At 52.6% G+C, this 23897-nt stretch overlaps 4 protein-coding genes and 1 non-coding gene across 5 annotated transcripts; 2 read left to right on the plus strand and 3 right to left on the minus strand.

The window, feature by feature from the left end:
• Positions 1-280: 280 nt before the first annotated feature.
• Positions 281-3394, plus strand: CTHT_0042950 (uncharacterized protein; the record flags this gene model as incomplete). The annotated part of the gene is made up of 1 exon (XM_006694633.1): positions 281-3394. One exon carries the CDS (start codon positions 281-283, stop codon positions 3392-3394), a length of 3114 nt encoding a protein of 1037 aa, XP_006694696.1.
• Positions 3395-4498: 1104 nt separating this feature from the next.
• On the minus strand, positions 4499-7366 carry CTHT_0042960 (alpha-1,2-mannosidase-like protein; the record flags this gene model as incomplete). The annotated part of the gene is made up of 5 exons (XM_006694634.1): positions 4499-5610; positions 5690-5955; positions 6007-6961; positions 7028-7060; positions 7129-7366. 5 exons carry the CDS (start codon positions 7364-7366, stop codon positions 4499-4501), a joined length of 2604 nt encoding a protein of 867 aa, XP_006694697.1.
• Positions 7367-14945: 7579 nt separating this feature from the next.
• Positions 14946-15017, minus strand: CTHT_0042970. The gene has a single exon. It is a non-coding gene; the product is annotated as a tRNA-Gly (tRNA).
• A 421-nt stretch (positions 15018-15438) lies between these two features.
• Positions 15439-19039, minus strand: CTHT_0042980 (uncharacterized protein; the record flags this gene model as incomplete). Its single annotated transcript, XM_006694635.1, has 4 exons — positions 15439-17746; positions 17795-18230; positions 18284-18486; positions 18549-19039. The coding sequence occupies 4 exons, from the start codon at positions 19037-19039 to the stop codon at positions 15439-15441; spliced, it is 3438 nt and encodes a 1145-aa protein (XP_006694698.1).
• A 1944-nt stretch (positions 19040-20983) lies between these two features.
• CTHT_0042990 (uncharacterized protein) lies at positions 20984-23368 on the plus strand (the record flags this gene model as incomplete). Its single annotated transcript, XM_006694636.1, has 2 exons — positions 20984-23145; positions 23197-23368. The coding sequence occupies 2 exons, from the start codon at positions 20984-20986 to the stop codon at positions 23366-23368; spliced, it is 2334 nt and encodes a 777-aa protein (XP_006694699.1).
• Between the last annotated feature and the right edge of the window lie 529 nt (positions 23369-23897).

Genomic DNA, 23897 nt, shown 5'->3' on the forward strand with positions numbered 1-23897 from the left:
TCTACAGTCGAGCCGTCGTTGTGCATCTTTTTTTTTTCTCTGAAATTTTCTGTTGCATTTTCCTCTCGTTTACATCTTCCCTTGTTTTTTTCTTTTCTTTCCTTCCCTTCTTTCCTTTTTCTCTTTTTTCTCCGTCTCCTCGACCGCCCTAGCGTTGTCCGTCCACCCGCCCGCCCCTCTTTCCCCTCGCCTGACCTACGTACCTCCGAGTCCACTTCGCCGCATCGCCGCCCCGACCTGGAAGTCCGAACGCTTCTAGAAGAAAAAAAACAAACCGGCAATGGCTGCCCAATGGCCGCCGCGCTCCCCCCACGAAGCCCTGCTCAGCACACCCAGTGGACGAGAAAAGTATCGCCAACAACAGCTGCAGCATCGTCAAAGAAGCATATCGCCGACCTCACCCAGCAGTCGTATCCGCTCAGCCCGCTCGATCCACGCCCTCTCTGCTGCATCTTTGTCTCGTGCCGTTGCTGCCGATGACGTCCTCTTCGACGGGGACCTGTTGGACGAGGATGGGGAGGGCAATGATGATGATGATGATGATGATGACGACGAGGAGACCCTGCAGCTCAAGCTGCAGGCGATTCAGACGAGGCTGAGGCTCAAAAAGTTGCGGGCTGCGAAAGCGGCGGCGCAGGCGCAGAGGAGGAATAATACGGCGACGGCGTCGATGGTGGATTTAGCGGCGACGACAGCAAGACATTCTACGGCTGCAGTTGCGTCGTCCAACATCTCCGCCGGTGTGCCCCTTCAGTCCAAGCTTGCTGCTGCCCGCGACAGGATGGAGGCCGCACAGAATAGCGGTAATGCTGTCCAAGTACCTGCTTCGCCGGTCAGGAGAGCTACGACAGTGTCCGGCCACGGCCAGCAGGAGTCATCGCCCAAGAGAGTCCTGCTTGGTATTGACAAGGGGTTGAAAGGGGCCGATGTGTCGCTGAAGAGGGCGCCGAGTCGCAGGACGGTCAACGGGGGGCAGAGTCAAGGGACAGGGATAGGGACAGGGATAGGGACAGGGACAGGGACAGGGACAGGGACAGGGACAGGGACAGGATCAGGGACCGCTGGTGCGCCGCTGACGAGGTCAAAGTCTGTCATGGATTTTGGCAATTCTCGCCAGCAGCAGCAGCAGCAGCAGCAGTGGGAGGAGGAAGAGGCGGCCCGTCGACCAATGAGCTTCAACGAGAGGCTGGCTTCGGCGCGGGCAGAGGAGGTTGCGAAGAAGGAGAGGAGGGAGAGGATACAGCGGGCACGGAGCACGGCGTTTGATGTGCGGAGGGAGGAGATGGAGGAGTATAAGAGCCATGCGATTGAGGTGCCCGACCAGCCGGTTGAGAAGTCGCAGGAGTTTACACGGGAGCAAATCCTTGCGTCTGTGAGAGGGCGGTCCGTTGGAGGATCAGGGACAGGGAACGGGACACACTCCCAGCGAAGCAGCATCTCCTCTCGATCAGAGGTCACCGAAGAAGGCCCCGGCTTCGAGCCCTACTCTGGGCTCTTCCTCACAAAACGTATTCTCCCCCACAACGTCCTTGCTCGTGCGGTCTCTGGAAAGAAAATCTACCTGATCAAAGACCTGCTCCGCGTCGTCAAATCCCCCGACTGGTCCCTCCCCGACGAAGAAACCGACATCGTGCTCTTCGCCATCCTAGCCAACAAATCCGACCCGCGCAGCCACAAAACCGCCGATGGGCGCGCCCAACAAGACCGCGGCAAATACATGGTCTTGACACTAGTCGACCTCACTTACGAAGTAGAACTCTTCCTCTTCAACTCGGGCTTTGACCGCTTCTGGAAGCTCACCCCAGGAACGGTGCTGGCGATCCTCAACCCGGGCATCCTACCGCCTCCCCCCGGCCGCGAGGCAACGAGTCGGTTTGGTCTGGTCATCAACTCCGACGCCGACACAATCTTGGAAATTGGCACGGCCCGCGACTTGGGGTACTGCAAGTCCGTGCGCAAAGACGGTACATACTGCAATGCGTGGGTGAATTCCAAGAGAACAGAGTACTGCGAGTTCCACACGAACGAGGCGGTGCGGAAGGCGAGGAGCTCGCGCATCGAGCTGGCCACATCCGCCGGTTTTGGAGGGTCAGACTCCAAACACAGGCTCAACTCACATGCGGTGTACCTCCGTGACAAGCAGGCCGAGCAGAAGGAAAAGGAGCACCGTGCTACATTGGGGAAATATGACCGCTTCACGCAGAGCCAGTACTTCATTAGTACGGCGGCCCGGGCGGCTATCGATCCGGAGGATGAGCGTGTGACGGGGATCGCGGAGCGCAGGGAGAGGGAGGAGGCTCTGAAGAGACGGTTGGCGCAGAGAGAGAAGGAGAGGGATATCGCAAGGAAGCTCAGCGAGATGGGCGGCGGCGCGGGGAAGGAGTATATGTCTCGCGCTGCTGCTAGTGGTGGATCCAACCACAGTAAGAGTTTTTCTGGTGGCAGCTTTAGCGCCAGTTTCAGGTCGGATCACACCTCCTCGTCGTTTACGTCGAACGGGGGGCCGGAGAGGCAGACGGCCTCGTCGTCGTTTAGTTTGCCGCCGACCAGTAGCTTCGAGCAGCAACCCAGTTCTTCGCAGGGGCAGTTACCCCGGAAATGGGATGCCCGTGCATTGGGGCTGATTGGTCGGCGGCAGGGGGACGGGACCAGACCGGAGGATGTAAAGGTCGATTTGAGCCGGGCGCCGGCGCCGTCGTCGACTGTGTCTAGCTCGAGTGCGACCGGGACAAGTTCGTCAGCGTTTATGGGGGCTGCGGCAGCGAATAAAAGGAAGAGGCCTGAGTCCTCGGCGTCGAGCACCACCACGACGAGTACGGGGCTGGGATGGGGAGCTGCGTTGAAGGAGAAGTTGGGACGGATGAAGGAAGGGGAGGGGTTGCATACTACGACGAGGCAGGCAGCGACAACGACAACGACAACGACGACGGGGGGTAAGCATTCCGCATCGGGGTCGTTTTCGGCGTCTTCAAATGGGCATGGACATGCGCAGACTGCGACGGCGACGATGACGAAAACGGCAAAAACGAGCGCGTCACATAGCAACAGCAGCAACGGTAATGGAAATGGCAGTAATAGCCACCCGCCGCCGAAGTCCTCGTCGAGCTCGAACTCAGCCACCGTCAAGCCTGCCGCCACTACCAAGGTTGTGAACATCGGCAACAACAGGAACATCACGCCCCCCCTCCTCCCAGCCCACAAATCCCGCGGGGATAAGTCGCCCGTTCGGAAAAAGACACGGTTCGTGACCGACAAGGGGATCCGTGAGGCCGGGAGAGAGAGTCTGGGGAGTCAGTTGCTCAGCAAGAGGATCCAGGCGCAGGTGCAAATGGGGATGATGGTGGATGAGGACGATGATGATGATGACGAGGATGGATTGATTATTGTGAGGTAAAAGGAGATGTGACGTGATGGGGGAAGCGGACATGTTGAAGGAGGCAATCTTGTAGGTTGGGGCTTCAAGGGTAGGATAAGGGGGCACGGGTGGTTTGGGTCAGGCAGGACATTAGGATTCTGGGGTATATATCATCAGGACATTGGGGCGCTGGGGATACCACATCTGATCAAGCAGAGGTATTCGGTTGATTGGTTGGTTGGTTGGTTGGTTCCAAGGGGAATGGATAAACTTCTGAGATACCAAAGATTGGACTGGGCAGGATTGAGAAACCATCCATGTACATGACACAACTTGCACTGAGCCCTGGATGCCTACCTAGGCATGGGCACAGTCAATGATCATTCGTTGTAACGCTGGGCTTATTCACACTCACACTCCCCAGGTTTGGGAGATTGGATTAACAACATTGTCTCTTTACAGACTAGGCTTGAGGTCCTGGGGCAACAGACGGGGCAATTCATACACTCACTTCACCATCATAAGGATGAATGACTTCATGAGTTTTATGATTGTTTAGACAGTTTTACTCAACAGCATCACTGAGATACCAAATATGAAGTTCCCACATTCTTTGTTGTTTTTAGAGACCTGTCCCCATCTATGAGGCGACGTCCCAAGTTTCAACACACATTGACCATCTACTCAGTTAAGCATATAGGTGAGTTCTGGTAGCTACCATCTATCTTTTAAGGGAACTGAACCTCTAGCTTCCTGCACATACGACCATACGCGGCAGAGAACTCGGGATCCCCTCTGCTCTCCCATAGATAAGCTGCTGACGGCGGAGTTAGTACTCAGGTCGGTGACGACTGGGGAATCCTCCGTGTTGTATGTCTTGCAATTTCCATCTTTTACTTTTTCCTTTCTTTTCTTTTTTTTTTTTTTGCCTCTCCTCTCTTGATTTCCAAATAATTTCGGCTCAGGTTCAAAGATCCGTTGCGGTTGTGTGATCTGGCTCTCAAGAATACCTTCGGATAGATCTCTTTATGAGATGCGAGACGAGGCTATGTCCTCTGTAGCGATTCAAATCAATACAAACAACGCTATACAACCTCAACACTGTATACCTCACTATCAAAAAAAAAAAAAAATAAACAATCCTCACCCTGCCAACTCCGCAGCCAACTCCTCCGGACTCATCCCCCGACTAGGCACCCACTCCTTGACAGGATAACTCGGCGGTACATCTTCCTCTCTCGTCCCCCAATCCCCCTCCTCTTCGCCCACCACAAACTCCAGCACGCCTCCCTTCCTAAAAAACCCATGCGTAATCCAATTCCTCGTGTACTTTCGTCCATTCAGCCACGCCTCCCGCACATAAATCCTCCTCCCCCTCTCATCAAAATTCCGCACCCTAATCACCGCCCATTTGCCCTCTTCCCACGCCTTTATCCTAACTTCCCTAAAGAAGGGAGGCGTCAAAAGGTACACGTCCTGCCCGGCGACGGGGAAAAACCCCATCATCGCGAACGCCGTGAACGCGCCCATCGCGCAGTCGTCGTTGCCCGGGATGCCGTTGACACTGGCGTTGAACAACGACGGGATATATTTCCTCACGTAGTAGCTGCTCATTCCGGGGCGTCCAGCATAGTGGAACTGAAAGGTCGGCAAAAAAGCTTGCTCGTTGCCCATGTATGCGATGCCGCTCTCGTGGAAGTAGGCGAGGCGAGAAACGAAGGTGTCGCGCCCGCCCATGAGGCGGATCAGCGTGGCCATGTCCTGCGGCGCGAAGAAGGAGTACAGCCAGGGAGAACCTTCGTACGTGTCGTAGACTGTGTCGAAGTAGCACGAGTGGAAGTCTGACACCGGAGAGCACGTACGGACGGGCTGGTGGCGGAAGGTGCCGTTGCGAAGGCGGGGTTGCAGAAAACCCTTAAATCCAGTCAACGGGACCAGATCTGAATAGGATGAGGGGTCGTTTGGGTTGCGATACTGCGTTTTCTCGGGGCTTGGAAGATCCAGCTGGTCGGGGTTCCAAAAGTTTTGCCAGTTGGCGCCGCGCAAGCGGTATTTGTGTGCGTCGGCGGGACGGTTGAGGCCCTCGGCCAGCTGCGCGATGCAGAAGTCGTCGTAAGCGTATTCCACGCCGCGGCTCACGCTCCGGGACATGGGGCCTGTGCCGTTTACGTCTTTATCATCCCAGGGGATGTAGCCTAGTTTGTGCCAGCTGACCAGGCTGCCGCGGCCTTGGATGCCCCATTCGGGGGGTTCGACTGGGAGAGGTTAGATGGTGTTGGCAGAGGAGGGAGGGAAGGAGGGAAGGAAGGAGAGAGGGGAAGGGGGGAGCTTTACTTTCGGCGTCAGAGACGACCGCTTCGTAGGCGGTTTCCCAGTCGATGTTAGCGGTCAGGTTCTTGACCCAGGCGTCGGCGATGACGATGTCGGCGTTGGAGCCGCCTTGGGTGAAGCCCTTGGAGAAGCTCATCCTGCAGTCGGGGAGCTTGCCTTCGTGCCGGAAGATGTCGACCAGAGCCCGGATCATCTCGGTCTGCGCGACTGGGTCGATGATGGTTAGGAGGGGATGCTGGGCCCGGAATGAATCCCATATGCAGTAGAACCTGTACCTTGTCAGTATTTTGTCCAACACCCGGGAGATCAAGGGCACTCACGAATCATAGTACGGCTCTGTCGAGTTCCAAAGCTGATTCTCGCCCGTATAATTCTGTGGCGACAGCATACTTCGATACAACCCTGACCAGAACGTAACCTGCAACTCATCGCTCACCCCCCTGGGATCAATCTCAATCGCTCCCAGCTTCTTCCTCCACGCGGTCCTCGCCTCGCCCTCGACACGCTCAAAATCCCAATCTCCAATCTCCCTCTCCGCATTCTCGCACGCTTGATCAACCGAAATAAACGACACCCCGACCCTCACCAACAACTCATCCCCCTCCGGCCGTTCAAACTGCACCCAAGCGCCCGCCGACCCCGACGGATTATTCCATCCGGGTTCATGCCCGCCAAAAAACTTTGGTTCCTCCCTCGCATCATCCCCGATGAACGTCCCCGACCTCCTGATCCTCGCCCCTTTAAAATCCGCACAGAAAAAAGCTTGATACCGCCCCGTCCCAAACGAAGGCGAATACTGTCCATCCCCCACAATCCGCCCCGACTCCGGATACACCTGCACCCCGCCCGCCGACCGACTGTTCATCAGATCGACCAAATCAACCAACACCAGCGGACTGTACGGAATCCCCCTCCCTTCGAGGGTATCCACTTTTTCCTTACCGCTAAACCCGAACCTGTACAACGCCACATGCTGTGATGCCGTCATTTCCGCCCTGACGGTATTCGTTAAGTTGATGGCAAAATACCCCGGCGAAGCGAACACCTGATCAGGAATGCGGTACACGGGGCGGTTGTTCACCGCGAAGCGGCAGGCGCGGTAATCGTCGTTCGCACAGCCTGGGTGCACGAACAGAGGAAAATTGCCTAGCGATGGGTTGCCGCCTGTTCCGGAGTCGTGGAGGTGGGAGAAGCCGAGGATCGGGTTCGTGTCGCTCACGTAGCCGGCTGCGTTTTCACCGGGAGATTGGGTGTCGGCTACGGGTTTGGCCATGCCTTTGGGGGGGTGTTAACCTGGTAGGACGTCATGGTGAGGTTGAGGAGGTGGAGGAGAAGGCTTACCGTAGGGGAGAGTCGCACCGGGGAAGACGTGGCCTGTGTTAACAAGTTGTTGTGTGTAAGCTTTGATGATCGCTAAGTACGTAAGAGCGCTTGAAACCTACCTCCGTTGGCCGTCCCGATTAACGGATCAACATATTGCAGGACGTCATATCTCGGCCTGCGCTGAAACAGGGGAGGGATGATGCCGTCTCTGGATCCTAAGTTCAGCCAGGGAATGGAATAGAAGATGGCGATGAAAGCTAGTGTGTAAACGATGACTCGGGGACTTCGCGGCATGCCCCTGAGGCTGACGGGGACAGCCATCAAGGCCTTGTGGTATGGCGAGTCCTCAGTCCCCATTGTGGTGCGTGTTTTCCATGTCGCTGAAAGGCCAGCTTTCGTCCGCCCTCGACTGCGCGAAGTCGTGATAACAAGTGTTAAAAGATGGCCAATTATCCGGAGGATACCCGCGACTTAACCTCCCTTCATGCCCTGGCCCTAAGGTGGTCTTGTTTCGAAATGTACAATAGGAGAGTGCTAGAAAAGCAAGCGCATCCAATCTTGAACCACGGCATCAACATCGTCTTAACATCGATAGCATCTTCCAATACCAATGCTTTTACACGTCTCATGCGCCAACGAATTGGCTTCCGTCACCTTCCAAAAGGCCAGCTTGAACTTTCTTCAGTACATCCGCAGGACACGACCTCAAACGGCACCTTGCGCGCCAAGATACGGAAGCTAAACCGTCCTGGGCCGAGTGGATATATATAGTACGTACCTAACCCACTAGTAGCTAAGATGAAAACTTAAAGCCGGGCATATCACCAGCGCTTGGCTTGTATCATGCTCCTCCCTTCAATGACCATCCGCTCAATACAAGATGCAGGGCGTTTGGCACCGACTTGGCTGGTTTTCCATTGTTGAAATGCGGGGCTTACAACTTTTGTGTTCGAGCTCTCCCCGTCGGTCCAGAACTTTTGTTACTGCACTATGTGGGGGGGATGGATTTGATTGGATGCCCAACTGGTCGGCCACAACGCTGGGAGTGACCGGTTTGAACCCACCCCCCACCTCGCACTCCCTGGTCTTGCGACCAGCTCAACCTCCCACCCAGCTGGGCCAGCAGGTACAAGCTACGCACGGGGTTTTACCGAAAAAAAAAAAAAAGGGTTGTGTCCCCCACGATGTGGTAAGCATATTTGCCCCCCACGATGGGGTAAGCTATTTGCCCGCCGTCGCCATGGACACAGACCTGAGTACCTAGGTGGGGCCGAAAATATGCATATGTCCGACCAATCGCATAGATGAAGTGATTAGACCTGGTCGCCGGACCAGCAAAAGTATAACGTGCAAACTTCACAAGCTGTAGGTACATGTCCGATGAAAGACTTGATGACAGCCTTGTTCCGTAGAGTCGGTCTGTATCATCTATGCCCAAGCTAATTCTATAAAGCCACATAGTGAGCCCACGGTCGGAAACAAGTGATAATGAAAGAGACAGCATCAGCTTGCTGGAGCCGGCTTTGCCCATATTTAGTTGCCGAGTTTGCTTCTCGTTTTCCGTCCGTTGCTTAGTGTGATATAGCATCATCACTCTAGGGTGCACCCTCGGTGGAGTGGATCAACATGTCGCTTATTCAGACCGCTTTAGATGGCCTCGGTATTTGTTTCAACTGTATTATTATTCGAGACTCTGGGGAAATGCGACTTGGAAACGCCAATCTTCCACCTCCCAACAATCCAAGGAGCCACTATGAGCTGAGAACCCAAAACAACCTCGAGTTTGCCTCGAACGGAACAGCCAGGACAACTATGGGATATCGTGCTGGTACCAAAATGCCATCCCCACAAGCCTCTCAGATCTCAGCCCCCATTGCAAGGTATACTGGGGCACGCATTGTCAACCCAACTCCAAGGGTTGAGATGTCACAGACAGGCCGTCAACAGATTGGCATTGTTATTGCAACCACCGCTGTGATCCAAGGTTCCAACGGTTCTGTGGGGACAATTGTGGCCCGGAACACCTCACAAGCAGAGTCAGGCTAAAAGGTGTCGATGTCTCAATACTCAGTTGATATTGATTTGTAAGCGCCCTAATCTTAACAAGTATGCCCCTTGACTGCCACCATACAATGCACTCAACCAATGAACCTTGAACACTATGAAGTACCTCAGGAGCTTATACATAATTAGGCGTTCCTTTTCCTTTGTTGATTTGTTTCATTTCTCGCGTGCTTTTACTTATACATGAAAGCACTGTATGCTTTTCGTTTTTCGTACTCTACACACTCAGGTCTTATGTTTTTATCTACCAATGACAAGTCGAAGAACTCCAGCTAGATTTATGAAAGCTGGAATGCACGGTTTTCCGCTTTTGACTAGAGTGTGGCACACAGTTGGCTTTTGTCATTTGGTTTGCGGCTCTTGAGAAAGCTTACAAGACGTTGATTGTTGTAGTAATTTTAAAAGTCCATAGCCGCTCTGAAGAATTTGGACATGCTTTCATCGAGTGAAATTCTCTTATATTATCCTTGAGGACATGGCTTTCTCCTTTAGATACCAGGTATACTTGCAAAAGATGGGCATTTTGAACTTAGTTAGGACTAGCTATGTATACTGCCTTTGTTGTTATTGTTATTATTGCTGGTATACTTGTTTAACACTCGGGAGCCAGGAAACCTTCTAGCTGGATCGACAAGCCCAAATACCGGAAGTGTATTGAGGAACATTGGGCTAGGTTTTATAGGCAGTATAGATAAAAGATGAAGAAGCGAATGAAAACTACTAAGAAACTTCTACTCCTAAGATATTCCCCTGCCTATAGAGTAACTTATGCCTAGTGTCACAACCAAGTGGACCAATAGGGAAAAGAAGCGGGCAAGCATAAGAGGACCAATGAAAGGCATGAAAAAGTGGGACAGGAACAGCCGATGAACGCAAGCTAAGTATCACAGGAACTGGGATACAGGGTTCAAAGGTGCCATAAGACGGAGGAAGGATCCTGAGTACATAAAGTAAATAGATTCCTCGTAAGAGAAGGGGACGAAGAACTCTCCTGTCAGCGATATAAACTGTTGCGCATACCCAATTGGTGACCACAGTGCCGTTGAATATGTGTGAGAACTTTTGTCTCTCTGATCCATAACCATTGGTCCGATTCCGAATCAATCTCAGGTAGGCTAAGAGGATCGACACATCCAGCCGGCAACTGTAGAGCTAGTATACTAAACGCGCTTGAAGCGAGGCTATAGCTAGAGACAGATGCAGTCCTCCAAGTTGCGAACTCGTTATTGAAGATTGCCATACCAAATACCGTATGTGCGCGGTTGATCGAAGGCGTTATAACTTAGTAAATATGACACGATTTTGTTGTGTTGTAGTAAATGTTAGTTACCCTAGTAGATCGTGGAGCAGAAGCTTGCTTTTCTGGGTTATCTAATATACAAAGCCAAGGTAGTATATGGACTATGTGTGACGATTCAAACAGGTCTCCTGAGATGGGTTCGAGAAATACCAGGCTGCTGGACCCGAGAGAAGTTCTCACACAGTCAAAATGATCGCTGTAATCACCAGTTCAATAGACAAATGTTTGCATTGCTGACTGGAGAGCTTTTTTTTTTGGCTAGATGGCCCTGCCTGGAATCTCTATACATCTCACACACCCTTTTGGCTTTCCTTGTTTCTTCCTACTCGATGGCACAAACTGTTGAGGGTCAACATCCTTTGGTGTTGAGGATCAATGCCTCTTGGCGCTCAGGAACTACTCCCCAATGCGTGGGGTCGTTGGGGGCGGATATCTGGGTTTGATCGGTCACAACTCCCCTTTTCTCCGATCAGTTGGTTGCACAGAACCCTCTCTTCCAGATAGAGCCCTTGTTGGTCGTGCCACTATCCTAAATACGTGAATGAGAGGTTGGAGGTAAGAAAGCGAGCTGGACCCACCTATAGCTTGAGATGAGGATATAGCAGTGGATTTCAACTCGCTGCAGTGCATCTTGCAAAAGCAATGCTGGTTTTACTACTTGGAGCATGGAAATCTATCGTTAAAAGGTAGATTTCAGTGCGGTCGTATAGCGATTGGCGCACTCTGACCAGGTGTCTTGCCGTATGGAAATAAATGGGACACCCAACAACGACGATACTCGCTGCGTAACGATAGAATTCCTTCGATCAGAGCTATCTTTATGTGGAGGTTCGAGTGTAGATGCATTTCGACAACTTTTTCAACGGCCTGTGCACCAGGTACTAACAGCAGACATCTGGATAGGGAGGTACTTCCATAATCCAACTCTCAAATTTCAACAGTATGCAGCATCGTGGTGATGCAATGCTATAGAACTGGTGAAAAGTGCTCTGAAATGCATTGGAAGCTCGTTCAAACGCAGTTTATGCTAATTCTGCCGTGCAGCTAGGTGCAAAGTTGGCATAGCCGTATCATATATAACTCTAACCCTAGTGCCAGGGCCTTCCGAAGCGAAGCCGCTGAAGGTTTGGCCTAGACATATCACTCTAGGTAACCATAACCCTGGTAAAGCTAGAGCGTAAACGTCTGGGGCAGCTATGAAAACCAGCAGTAACGAAGGTACAACTTCAAGAAGGACCTAGTGTGGCGATTTCACAACCTCCTGAGAAGGGTTCGAAGGTAGTCCCCAGGTTGTAGAACCTGAGAGACAAAAGTCCTCACACAGTAGGGAGGGTACTTGCTGTGGTCACCAGTTGTATTGTGCCAACTGTTTCTATTGCTGATTGAGGAGATCCTCGTCTCCTCCTATCCTGGATGGATCTACCTACATCACTTTAATGTGCATATTGTCCTCACTAGACCCGTCACTTTAGGCCACGCCTATGTGATGAGTTTCAATTCCGCAGCATACCAACACTTCCATTCGCCCCTTGCACTGTAACCGCTCTCGCGATAACAGTATTTACTTGCGGTCCGCCCGATTGTGATGCTCCGTCCGTTCTCTTCCCAAAACTTGCTGTTACTTCGAGAAGCGGTTCTGGGGATTCTATCAGAATACGCACGTGGTGCGGATTCATCAGTCTGACAGTACCGTTTGATACGTGTTCGCTGTTGCTTTGCGGTGTTGGCTCAACGCCAGATAGTCTTCTCTTATCCCGAGAACGGTGGCGCCCTTGGGAAGCTTCAACATCAAAAGGCTTGAAACAACTCATGAAAAGGGATCGAAGCAAGCTTGTCATCTTGATGCGCTTGTCTTGAGAGCACACGAAGTAGAGTGTAGTATGTGCCGATCTTCCGATCTGCTCCTGTTAGCGTAATTCTTGGACGTGATTGGCAGCGTGACAACACGAAAACTTGACCACATGAAATCTAAAAAATTATGTATCCAACGGATACTTACATATGGTTTGCACAAACGATGCCTATTGAAAAAAAGGAGGTCTACCCCAAGCTCAAGGTTCTGCAATAGGTTGTGACTTGCAAATAAGTACTGCTTGGTAACTTATCAGACATATAATGGGTGGACCTAAGGGTAAAACGGCGAGATCGCGACGTGGAAATTTCCCCAGTGTGCTGCTGCTTTCTCCATTGTTTCTTTCGACCACTGGGTGACCCGTGCTGCCTTATTATAAGTCAGGTGTTCTGCGGGCATAGAACTGCAAAGTCTGGGCTTGCTCCGCCACGGCGTTCAAATACCATTCAGTCGCCACTGGGATGGATAATTTTAGGGCCATCCCTGCTTGATTTTGATGTGCGATCACTGGATTGATTTATACAGCTTCTCAACTCGGCTCACAGTCCAGGTGTGAGTTAGAAACTTCACGGCTCCCGATCAAGGGGCCATGTTTGGAAGTCCCCACGGTAGGTTCACCATTTCCACTCAATTTACACCCGCCACAGTGTACTGGCTACGGCCTGCCCAAAAGAGCTCAGACCCACTTCCTGTAACGGGATGCGACGTGCAGAGAGGGGTGCCGCCAGGCAATGGGCAAATAAACCAAGAACTGAATTGTGAGACTACAAAGGCAGTTTTCTCCGGAACGTTGAGGTTCCCTTTTTTCTATCATTTGCTCAAGAGTGTTGAGCAAACTTGGAGACTCTCCAGTCAGAAATAGCAACAGTTTTCGACCAACAACTGGTGACCGCACTAAATCACATATACTATTGTGCGAGGACCCCAGTCCCTCAGGTGCTACAACCTGGCTACTTATCTTCGAACCCATATCAGGAGGTTGTGCAACCGTCACACCAACAGTTTAAGGTGCTTTGACGGTTTTTACGGTCCGTGCACGCAAAGTACCCCGGCAAGAAATTTATGTGTTGAGGTACAACGGCACCAATCTTGCTTCTTAACCTTAGTGATATAAACGGTAGTTTATTATAGAAGCTATGAAGTAGCCCCCTCACACTAGGTGCCATGACCACTATGAGAGCGAGCAGCCAGGAGGGCTGGGGCGACCAATCGGAGAGGACGCCCGGCTCGACAGCCCCACACGACGATTCCTCAACGCCAAGAGTCATCGATCCTCAACGGTCTTGGCAATTGAGATATCGATCCTCAACGATCTTGGAATTTGAGGAGGACGCTATGAGGAGAAGCCGTATGGGTATATAAGTGAACGTTGACTGTTGACTTCGTCGATCTTTAAGAGACAGTCGTTCTGGAACAGGGCCGAAACTTGCCCGTGTAAGTGCTAAGTGGATTCTGGGAATGCCAAGACCATGGTTCGAGATCCACATCCAGCGCAAGCAAAGCATCGTCGTCCGACCTGGTCGGTGCTGCAGCATTGGGAACCAACCAAGATATTTATATTCCTGAAAGTTATGTTGCCCACATTAGCAGTGCCGCTACCGAAGCTGATATTGAGGAAAGAAAGAGAAGAATTGCAAATCGAAAAGAGAACCAAATACACTACGCAACCCTTTGAAGAACTGCTAGAGATAATTCCTGCAGCCCTGCCCAAGATGCAGCCGTGGCCCCCATAATGACGTCACGTGACATGGTCTAGGAACAAATTCTCATGATTGGAAGCGCGAAAGTCAGATCTTTCCGACACTAGCTACCATGTACGAGTGGCAGACTCCATAGAAGAAGAACTGAGGTGAGGTATTGGCTTGATTGTTGTGAGGAAGACGCAGGATGAGCGGGGACTCGAGTTTTTGTCTGCGCAGCCCTATCTTTTATCTCCCTATCTTATCAACAATGCCAGTTACATGACAAACGGGGTCAGGTCTCTCAAGATGATACCTCGGTAGCACAATGGATTTTCTACCTATGATAGCATACTCTTGTTCTATACTGGCTTTTCTCTTCAGTTAAGTTTTGATACCGTTGACTGGCCTTTGTTATATATTGTGGAATTGCGTGCCAGGCAAATCTAGACTGTGCCTTTGATCTAACAAACCTTATGCTGGGAGTGAGGAGCAAGCGTTTTATCTCCACCAAAGCAGTTGAAGAGCACTGAATATTAACAGTTGCATCTCAAATATTATAAGCGTGCAGAACAATGAAGCGGGCAAGGGGTAAGCATGCACTGCAAGGTTATGGCAGGAGTTGCTGTGTAACTCCTGTTGGTGCCTGGTTCCCGCAGGGACTGGTACTATGATCGAGTCCAGTTGCGCGGTTCCTGTGGAAACCCTGGGATGGAGCCCTATTCTCTGTTTCTGCTGTTGATGGCCGCCCCCGATCATCTCCAATTACCAGAAGCACCATACCGGATGACAATAAGGTGGGGAAGGGTGAAAGGAGAGGGAGAGAAGGGGAAAGATTAATATAACATGGGATGCTTTGCGCTGCGTAGCACAACCCCGGTGTATGTAACTCGATCCTGAAGGCCACTCAGAAGCCCAAGAAGCTAAGATCCATACGTGACAAAAAAAAAAAAAAAAAAAACAAAATACGTTCGTTCCATATCAAACGAACCATTAAAAATAGAGCAACTAAGCAAACCTTCCAGACAAAACCGCCAAATTTGCGACCAAGGGGAATCGAACCCCTCTCTGTTGCTTGGAAGGCAACAATGCTAACCACTACACCATGGCCGCTTTTTGCCTGTGTCTGGTCGTGTCGTGCCTACTGGCTCATCTGCAGCAGGTGGAGATTATGTGCCTGCAGTTCGTGTACGTGGTTGGATGATACAGCAAGGAGACCCTCCTTGCAGATGCAAATGGGAAAGTGTTGCAAAATGGGAATGTTGTATCAAATATAGCTGGAAGTTTGTATCATTACCTGATGAACGAGTCAAGATGCACTTGAAAGGGGTCTATCTCCTAAACTAAGCAGTTCATCCTCCATAGGCACCATCCTGCCCAGTCGTCAATTCGAAGACAATGCTAACCCAAGAACTCGTCCCTTGGAACGACGCAGTCTACCCAGATCATCAATCACCCCAGCCATGCAAGCGGCAAGTCATGCTCTAACCATTTTCTTCATGCCCTAAACCTCCCTTCTTTGCCCTTGAACCCCTCAACTCAAATCAAACCCCGCCCCGCTCTTAACTGCATACAACAACTTCTTCTTCAATCCCTCCTTCGTCTTGTACTGCGGCAACTTTAACAAATTAACACACGTGCTCGCACTCGGCAACCTCTCCTCATCCAACCCCCCATCCCGGATGCTAAACGGCGGATTGAGCTGCGAAAAACCCAGCAGTGGCGCGCGCGGCGAGCTCGTGACATACTTCAGCACATCCCTCTTCTCATCATCGCTCAACTCGGTCATCACCTCCCAGAACAGCTTCACCGTCGGGTGCTCCTGACCATCGTCGCCAATTTCGTACACGCCTGAGTAGACCGTGTGCCGGCGCAGGTCATCGACATCAATACCCGCGCTATCGCCGCCCACCAGGCGCTGTAACTCGGCCTGGTTAAACATGGATAACCAGGCAGGGTCGATGATCATGCTCAAGCCGCGGAGGAAGGCACGGGTCTGGGCGTAGGGCTGGACGACAAGGCGGTGGCGGGCGACGTAGCTGATGTAGAGCGGGCGGTTTTCGTTGGTAACAGGGATTTTCTCGCCGTCGGGGATGAGCGGGCGGGTGACGGTGCGCACGGGATGCTCGTCGGGCAGGGAGACGCGGTCGGTGATGGTGAAGTCTAGGCCGAGGTCGGCCACGTCGCCAGGGTAGTTCTTGAGCTGGAGCATGCCCTGGTAAAGTTCTTCGTCCAGCTCTCGCAGGTCGTTGATGTTGGCGCGGTAGGTCTCTGCTGAATCGGCGGCCGAGGTCCATTTCAGGAGGAAGAAGCCTGCGAAGGAGATGTCGATGAGGATGCCCTCGTACAAACACTTGCCGATGATACGGCCTAAGAACTCGTATTGCCGAAGAAGATAAGTAATCGTTTCCTTCCATAGGTCCGAGTTTTCTGGCACCATTGCTTCCTGGAGCCGATGCTTTTCTTGATCCAGCGCACAGGGGTTAGGGTAGAAGGCGTTCTGGCTGTTGGTAACGAAGAGCTTCTGATCTTGTGTGAAAGCCTCTGTCGTCACACTAAGAAGAAACTCCTTGGTAACACCGCCGCCATCAATACCAGCCTCTTGCATGCCGAACGAATCGACAAACGTAATTTGAATCGGCTCCTTCAACCCTTCCTTTAGGTCCCAGAATTGATCCAGGGCATCCGCGAAGGCTCGCCCCCGCTGAACCTGCGCTTTGTGCCGACTGAGGATATGCATGCCAGTAGGGCTGGGGTCAAACGGCCCGCCATGCTGGTTAACAATCCATAGCCTCCAGCGATCCGGATCAATGTTGCCTCCCCGCCTGCGGAGCTTGTCCAAATGGACAAATTGGCGGAAGATCTGAACTCGAATGTCGAAGGGGACAACAAACGGCATATTGCGCAAGATCTCGAGCTTGGGCCCGACTGCTTCTCTGAGCCTTTCCCGTGCCGCTTTTTTTTGCATGAGCCTGAGCTTCTCGATTCTCGCGTGTCGAGATAACCGTACCGCTCCAGCAGCGAAAGCCATGGGCTCATCCTCATCTGATCCACCAGGATTGTCTTCCTCATCAGAATCGGCAAGCTCGCGCTGTCTTTGCTCTTCGAGGACAACTGCCTGGAGGAAACCGGCCATGTCAAGCTTCGATGTCATGAGCCAGTGATCCTGCGGGAGGAACTGTCTCCTGGAATCGCGCTCGTACAACATCTTCGTTGCTGTGGTGACCAGTGCCCTAAATCCATAAAAATCGACGCCTGAAATAAGAGTGAAGCCTGGCGGAGTGTTTGATGATGACGGCTGGCCATAAGATATACTAGTGGCTGAACCTTGGATGTCCGCCGCATTCATGTAAAGAGTGAAACCTAGGTGCTTTAAGAAGAGTGTTAACCGTTTCAAGTCGGCTAACATGAGACCATTTGAGCGTAACCGCGACCCCAAATCGGCCTTGGTCGGTGAGCAGTTCAAAGCACCGAAGAAGTCTTCGTCATCCGTTAGACGGAGAACGAAAATGTAAAGCTCGAGGAAAAGAAGGATCGTTCGCCACTCCCGGTGCCAAGTTGAGTCCGTCTCAGCATGTGCGGTAGGTGTTTTAGTAGCCTTTTCACGCAGGACTTCAAGTGCCTTATCTGGGTCGGCGGCGATTTGAGTAAAGACCGACGTTCTGCTTGCAGCTCTCCAGAAGAACTTGACTGCTGAAAGGGGTCCTTCTTGCGTGGGAATATCTGCTAGGTATAACCTCATGCGGATGTCGTCCCCAAGAGGAGGGAAGCAGGATATTAAGGTCAATATATAACCTGCGAGAATACCGGCATTCTCAAGATCCGTGCCATCGCCGTGTTCCCTGAACTTGTTAGCTACTTCGTGAGTGTCTGTAATGGACAAAACTCACATTGCAAAAGCCTCGAGGAGCCCAGAAATCTCGTCTCGGTTAGTTAAAGACGAAGCCTGCTCCAGGACATATGGAGGAAGTGCTTGTGCCGTCCCATCTTCTTCGCCTTCGGCTTTTGCTGTCGGTGATGCGAAGCCAGCCCTGATCTGATCAGATAGAGCGGAGAGCAGGGAGTAAAGTACCTTGATAGAACGAGAGTGGAGTACGGCCTGTTTCTTCGACTTCTGGAGCGCAATGAAATGGCCCAGAAGCCACAGGAGATGCGCTTCTGCTAAGGGCTTTTGCCCAGGGGCTAGGTTGGCATGAAGAGAGCGAGAGAGGCGATCAACGTCCACATTTGCTGCGAAGAGGTCGATGTTGGACTCGAAGAGAAATAAGTCGGCCTTCGTCAGGAAGGAAAGGGCGAATTCTTGATAAGCAACGTCGGAGACTGAGACTATTCACGCTGTAAGTTCGGAATCCTGAACAAACCTGGGGAGAACAACACACCATCAACCAGGAGTGGAGCATTAACTGCTTCCCGAACAGTGTGTAGAAAGGAAGAGCTGGGACCAAGGGCGTTGCAGCAATTCCCAAGCATATCATAATAGTCACCAAGGAGATGCCGCACAGATTGAGGCCTCTCCCTGATGACCGCCACCAGGGTCTGTAATAAGGTTCCTGCTTGCTGCCCCTCGTTCCGAAGGTTAAATCTGTTGACTCAAGATCAGCATACGGCTGGATACATTCTGGTTGGGACATAGGACAATGCTACCTCCTTAGCCCGGACACCAAAACTCGAACGAGCTTCTCGAGTCTGACAAAATCTATGGCGCCGGACGTAAACGCATGAAAGTTCGTTTGCAGCAGGTCCCTCGCCAATAAGCACAACCGTCGGCAGTCATCCTCGACAGAAGCCTGAAAGACACTGAGGAGCAGTGGTATTGCGTCGGTCGTCCTTCTCGCTGGATCTTGAACCAAGTTTCCCTCGTCGTAAATCTGGTCGAATGCTTGGCGTCTAGAGGCCCGCAAGGCCTTCCGAGTACGATAGCCTCTCCATACTCTCTGGATGCGCTGTGCTGCCTTCAATCGTGTCCTCTCCTGTTGCCTCTGCAGTCGCTGGACCTGCGCTTGGGCCACGGTCTTGGATGCGCCAACCGGGGTGTTTCCAGACCATGACGGATTGGTAAATGGATTGACTGATTTCTGTCCGCTGAGATTAACGTTCCGGCGCCTGCGCGAGTTGCCAGTGAAAGTCGCGAACATGTTGGTGATGGATAATTGTCGTGTCTAGATCGGAATGCTGATAGTGTTTGGGGGGGGGGGGGGAAGATGCTGTCTAGCCTGGCTTGAAGATGTGATGGAGTTGCCAACAAATAGTTATTCCCAATGCTTTCTCTCAACCTGAAATCCTCCGAGAGGTACGTGGATCATTCGAGGAACAGTGATCACACTTGAGACAATGGGAAATGTCTAATTTGTTGGTCTAGGAGGTGGTCCCCAGGGATCTGACGGAGGACGTGATGTCAGATGCCAACGACCGGAACATCCAATATCAGGAGCTGCACAGTGCTCCAGGAGATGAGTTCTTCGATGCTAGGCGCTCTCACCAAATCCTCATGCCGATTTGGCGCCCGTGATGTATTGCTGAAACAGCAGGCGGGATGGTAGGCAGTCACTCAGCAGGGTTGGATGCTTTTTGTTTTCCAGAAAGTTCACTGGGTGATGAGGCAGGCATTTGCGGCCGCAGCGGGCTAGAAGCTCGGGTCCCCGAGGCAGCAGTTCGTTGCGGCTGTAGTGATATATGTACTCCGTACTTTACCAATCAGTCAAGGGGCCATTTGACGTGGCCGCCCAATCGACGCAGGATGTAGGAATGCAAACTAAAGTGTGGACAATACGACTAGCAGGTGATGCATTATTGCTGGAGAAGGAAGCAGATCTTGTCTCGGTCTAGACGCAGCACTGGGCATTTGGATGTCGTGTTAAGAGGTCCAAGGTACCTCTTCAAACATCCTGCTCGAAAAGCTTACTCTGAAGCCAGGGCAGTTACCCACATGCTTCGCAATGCCGTCATTGGACCCAGGGTCAGCCCACAAAGCCCCACTGATAACGATAAGAGAACCCCGCCACACCATAACCGTCTTAAGTGCCCGCAGCAAAGAAGCCAGCAGTGGCGTCTCCCGGTCTGTGCATTTTACTCTCGGTAAAAGCATAGGTTGCAAATGCTGAGTCAAAATCGGTTCGTCAAGCTGGCAAATGCAGGGACACATCAAGTTAGGATTGGATGGGATGGGAAATTGGCTGTTGCCACGCAATTGGTTCCCAAATGCCACATGCTAAAATGCCATGCCAGTGCGTTGCCTGGGCGAATCATGATGGGAGAAGACGGGGGCATGGCAAACCCCGAGGCCGCGGCACGCTGGATAATTGAATAATTCCCCGGTTTGTGGGTGGTCAGGTCTGAAACTGGGGGCGGTAGAAACAGAAAAAAAATCTGTCTCCGCAGGTGCCATCTTTGCCCTCTTCCTTCCTCCCTCCCCATCGAACGATCAAACCTTTAAAAACCTTCGGATTCTTTTCCAAAAATTCCAGAAAGAAGTCAGATCAGTTCGACACCACCTTGCCTGGTTCTGTTCTCATCTACTTCTTTTCTGAAAAACCTTCAAAAAATTCGACACAAAAAAATTTGAAAAAGCCAAAAAAAATCCAGGTACCTGCCTATTCGCTACCATCCAACAAAAAGCCCCAGAAACATCCAAAAAAGTAAAAAATAACCCCTTCCCCTCCCCCCCCCTTTCGGTCGTTTTCTCCTGGACGAGAGTCTATCGCTGGTTGCGCGCATCTGTGGCATCTCTGGCACATTCGAGTGCTCAACACAATTTCCAGCAAAGAAGGGCTATCAGGTCGTCTCGTCCTGTTTTTTATCTGTCTGTCTGCCGTCTCCCCTTTGTGTTTGCGAGCAGTGGCTAAGTGCATTTACGCACCGCACACCCCATGCCATCTACCCCTTCCCCTCGTCACACATAAACTTTGTTCGAATTTTGAGCATCTAGCAGCATCATATCGTACGTCGTTCGGTCGCCGACGCATCGCCACGAGGCTGGGAGTGCTTTCGTTATCGTGCCGAACTTCATATTTTGCCTTGTTGAGCGCTCGGCTAACCATTATCGACCCCGCAGACAATAAAAAAATTCAACAACATCCAAAATGGCTGCTCCTGCCTCGACCGCTGTTGACCAGCTTGCCGCTGATCTCAACAATGTCAGCCTGAACGGCGGTGCCAATGGTGCCGCTCCCGCTGCTGACACTGCTGTCGCTTCGGGCGAGACCCAGACTGCTCAGTCCGAGACGACTGCCCCGGCTGCTGCGACTACCACCACGTCGACTGCTCCGCACCCGCAGGCTTCGGCTTCTCTGTACGTTGGCGAACTGGACCCGTCTGTAACCGAGGCTATGCTCTTCGAGCTCTTTTCTCAGATCGGCTCCGTCGCCTCCATTCGTGTCTGCCGTGATGCCGTCACCCGTCGCTCGCTCGGCTATGCCTATGTCAACTACAACTCAGTTGCTGATGGTGAGAAGGCTCTCGAGGAGCTGAACTACACCCTCATCAAGGGTAAGCCCTGCCGTATCATGTGGTCTCAGCGCGACCCCGCCCTACGCAAGACAGGCCACGGCAACATCTTCATCAAGAATCTCGATGCCGCCATCGACAACAAGGCTCTCCACGATACTTTCGCTGCGTTCGGCAACATCCTTAGCTGCAAGGTTGCCACTGACGAGAACGGCAACTCCAAGGGCTACGGTTTCGTGCACTACGAGACCGATGAGGCCGCTGCGCAGGCCATCAAGCATGTTAACGGCATGTTGCTGAACGAGAAGAAGGTGTATGTCGGCTACCACATCCCGAAGAAGGACCGCCAGTCCAAGTTCGAGGAGATGAAAGCCAACTACACCAACGTGTACATCAAGAACATCAATCTCGAGGTTACCGAGGAGGAGTTCCGCGAGTTCTTCTCCAAGTGGGGTGAGATCACCTCATCGACTCTTGCTCGCGACGCCGAGGGCAAGCCCCGCGGCTTTGGTTTCGTCAACTACAGCACCCATGCCAGCGCCGCCAAGTGCGTCGAGGAGATGAACGGAAAGGAGTGGCGCGGCCAGGAGCTCTATGTTGGCCGTGCTCAGAAGAAGCACGAGCGCGAGGAAGAGCTCCGTAAGTCCTACGAAGCTGCTCGCCTTGAGAAGCAGAACAAGTACCAGGGCGTCAACCTATACATTAAAAACCTCTCGGACGAGGTCGACGATGAGAAGCTCCGTGCCATGTTTGCCGAGTTCGGTCCCATCACCTCGGCCAAGGTCATGCGTGACACTCCCCCGGAGCCCGCTAAAGACGAGAAGAACAAGGAGAACAACAAGGAGAGTGAGAAGGAGGGCGAGAAGAAGGAGGGTGAGGGCGAGGGTGACAAGAAGCCCGAAGTGAAGAAGCCCGAGCGCAAGCTTGGTAAGAGCAAGGGCTTCGGCTTCGTCTGCTTTGCCAACCCGGACGATGCCACCAAGGCCGTTGCCGAGATGAACCAGCGCATGGTCGACGGCAAGCCTCTTTATGTTGCTCTTGCTCAGCGCAAGGAGGTGCGGAAGAGCCAGCTTGAGGCTAGTATCCAGGCTCGCAACCAACTCCGCATGCAGCAGCAGGCTGCCCAGGCCGGCCTGCCTCAGTACATGCAACCTCCTGTCTACTACCCCGGTCAGCAGCCCGGCTTCCTCCCTCCTGCCGCTGGCCGTGGCATGCCCTTCCCTCAGGGTGCCCTCGGCATGCCCCCTGTCCAGGGCGGCCGTCCTGGCCAGTTCCCCCCTTATCCTCAGCAGGCTGGTCGCGGCACGATCCCTCCTCAGGTGCCCATGTACCCCATTGGCCAGTTCCCTGGCGCTTATCCTCAGCCTAACAACCCGCAGTTCCTTGCTGCCATGCAGCAGGTTCAACAGGCTGCTGCTCTTGCCGGCGGCCGTGGTGCCCCTGCTGGCCGCGGCGTGCCTACCGTCCCTATTCCTCAGGGCATCCAGGCTCCTGGCCTCGCTGGCTACCCTCCTAATGGCCGTCCTCAGAACGGCAACCTGGGTCGCGGCGCTGGCCCTAACCGCAGCAACTTCCCGGCCGGTCGCGGTGCTCCTCCCGCTGGTCCTCTCGGTGTCCCCGGCGAGCTGAGCCCCGCCGCTCTCCTCCAGTCGCAGTTGGCGGCTACCACCAACCCCCAGCAGCAGAAGCAAATCCTGGGTGAGAACCTGTTCCCCAAGGTCCAGGCTCTCCAGCCCGAGCTGGCCGGCAAGATCACCGGCATGCTCCTTGAGATGGATAACCAGGAGCTCATTAACCTGTAAGTTGTCTCGCTTATCGCTCATTCAAACTGTTTACTGACATCTTCTAGCATCGAGGATGAAGCTGCTCTGGTCGCCAAAGTCAACGAGGCCATGGCTGTCTACGAGGAGTATGTCAAGTCGCAGCAGGCTCAGCAAGGCCAGGCCCCAGCGGCGGCGCCGCAGGCTGAGGCTGCGGCCGAGAAGCCCAAGGAAGAGAAGGCCGAGGAGCAGAAAGCTTAGGTCAGCGTTCGCTGAAGCCCAGAGTAGGGTTGGAGCTCGCGGGAATCTTTTGCTGCAGGCGTCATCGAGACGGATAGTCCTTGTCTTTCGGGAAATGCGCGGTGCGGTTCTTTCTTCGTGATTTTACGTACGGGTTCTGGTCGTGGTCGGTCGGGAAAAGTTTTGATACCAGCTTGCCAAACAACAACAACGCGAGTCAGCAGATCCTATCCACTCTGATGATCCAGCGGAAAACAAAAATGGAAATGGCAGGATGATGATGATCAAGATGAGAAACGTTTTATCTACCCCATCTATCTGCTTTGGAGAGACAGAGAGAGAGAGAGAGGAGGGAGAGAGAGTTCATGAGCCTCTCTTTCTTTCATGTCACCTGTCTTGTTCTCTTGCCCTTTTTCAAGGGAGAGTGGACGATGCGGATTGCGGATTTAACACGGCATTCTGCTATGGTTATGGCATTGCTACGTCGTGGGCTCATGTATTGATAGACTTTGCTATTACTGGTATGTGATGACTAAGTACCTGTCTACGG

The sequence above is a fragment of the Thermochaetoides thermophila genome (assembly GCF_000221225.1).
Source record: "Thermochaetoides thermophila DSM 1495 unplaced genomic scaffold scf7180000011818, whole genome shotgun sequence".
Lineage (NCBI taxonomy): Eukaryota > Fungi > Ascomycota > Sordariomycetes > Sordariales > Chaetomiaceae > Thermochaetoides > Thermochaetoides thermophila.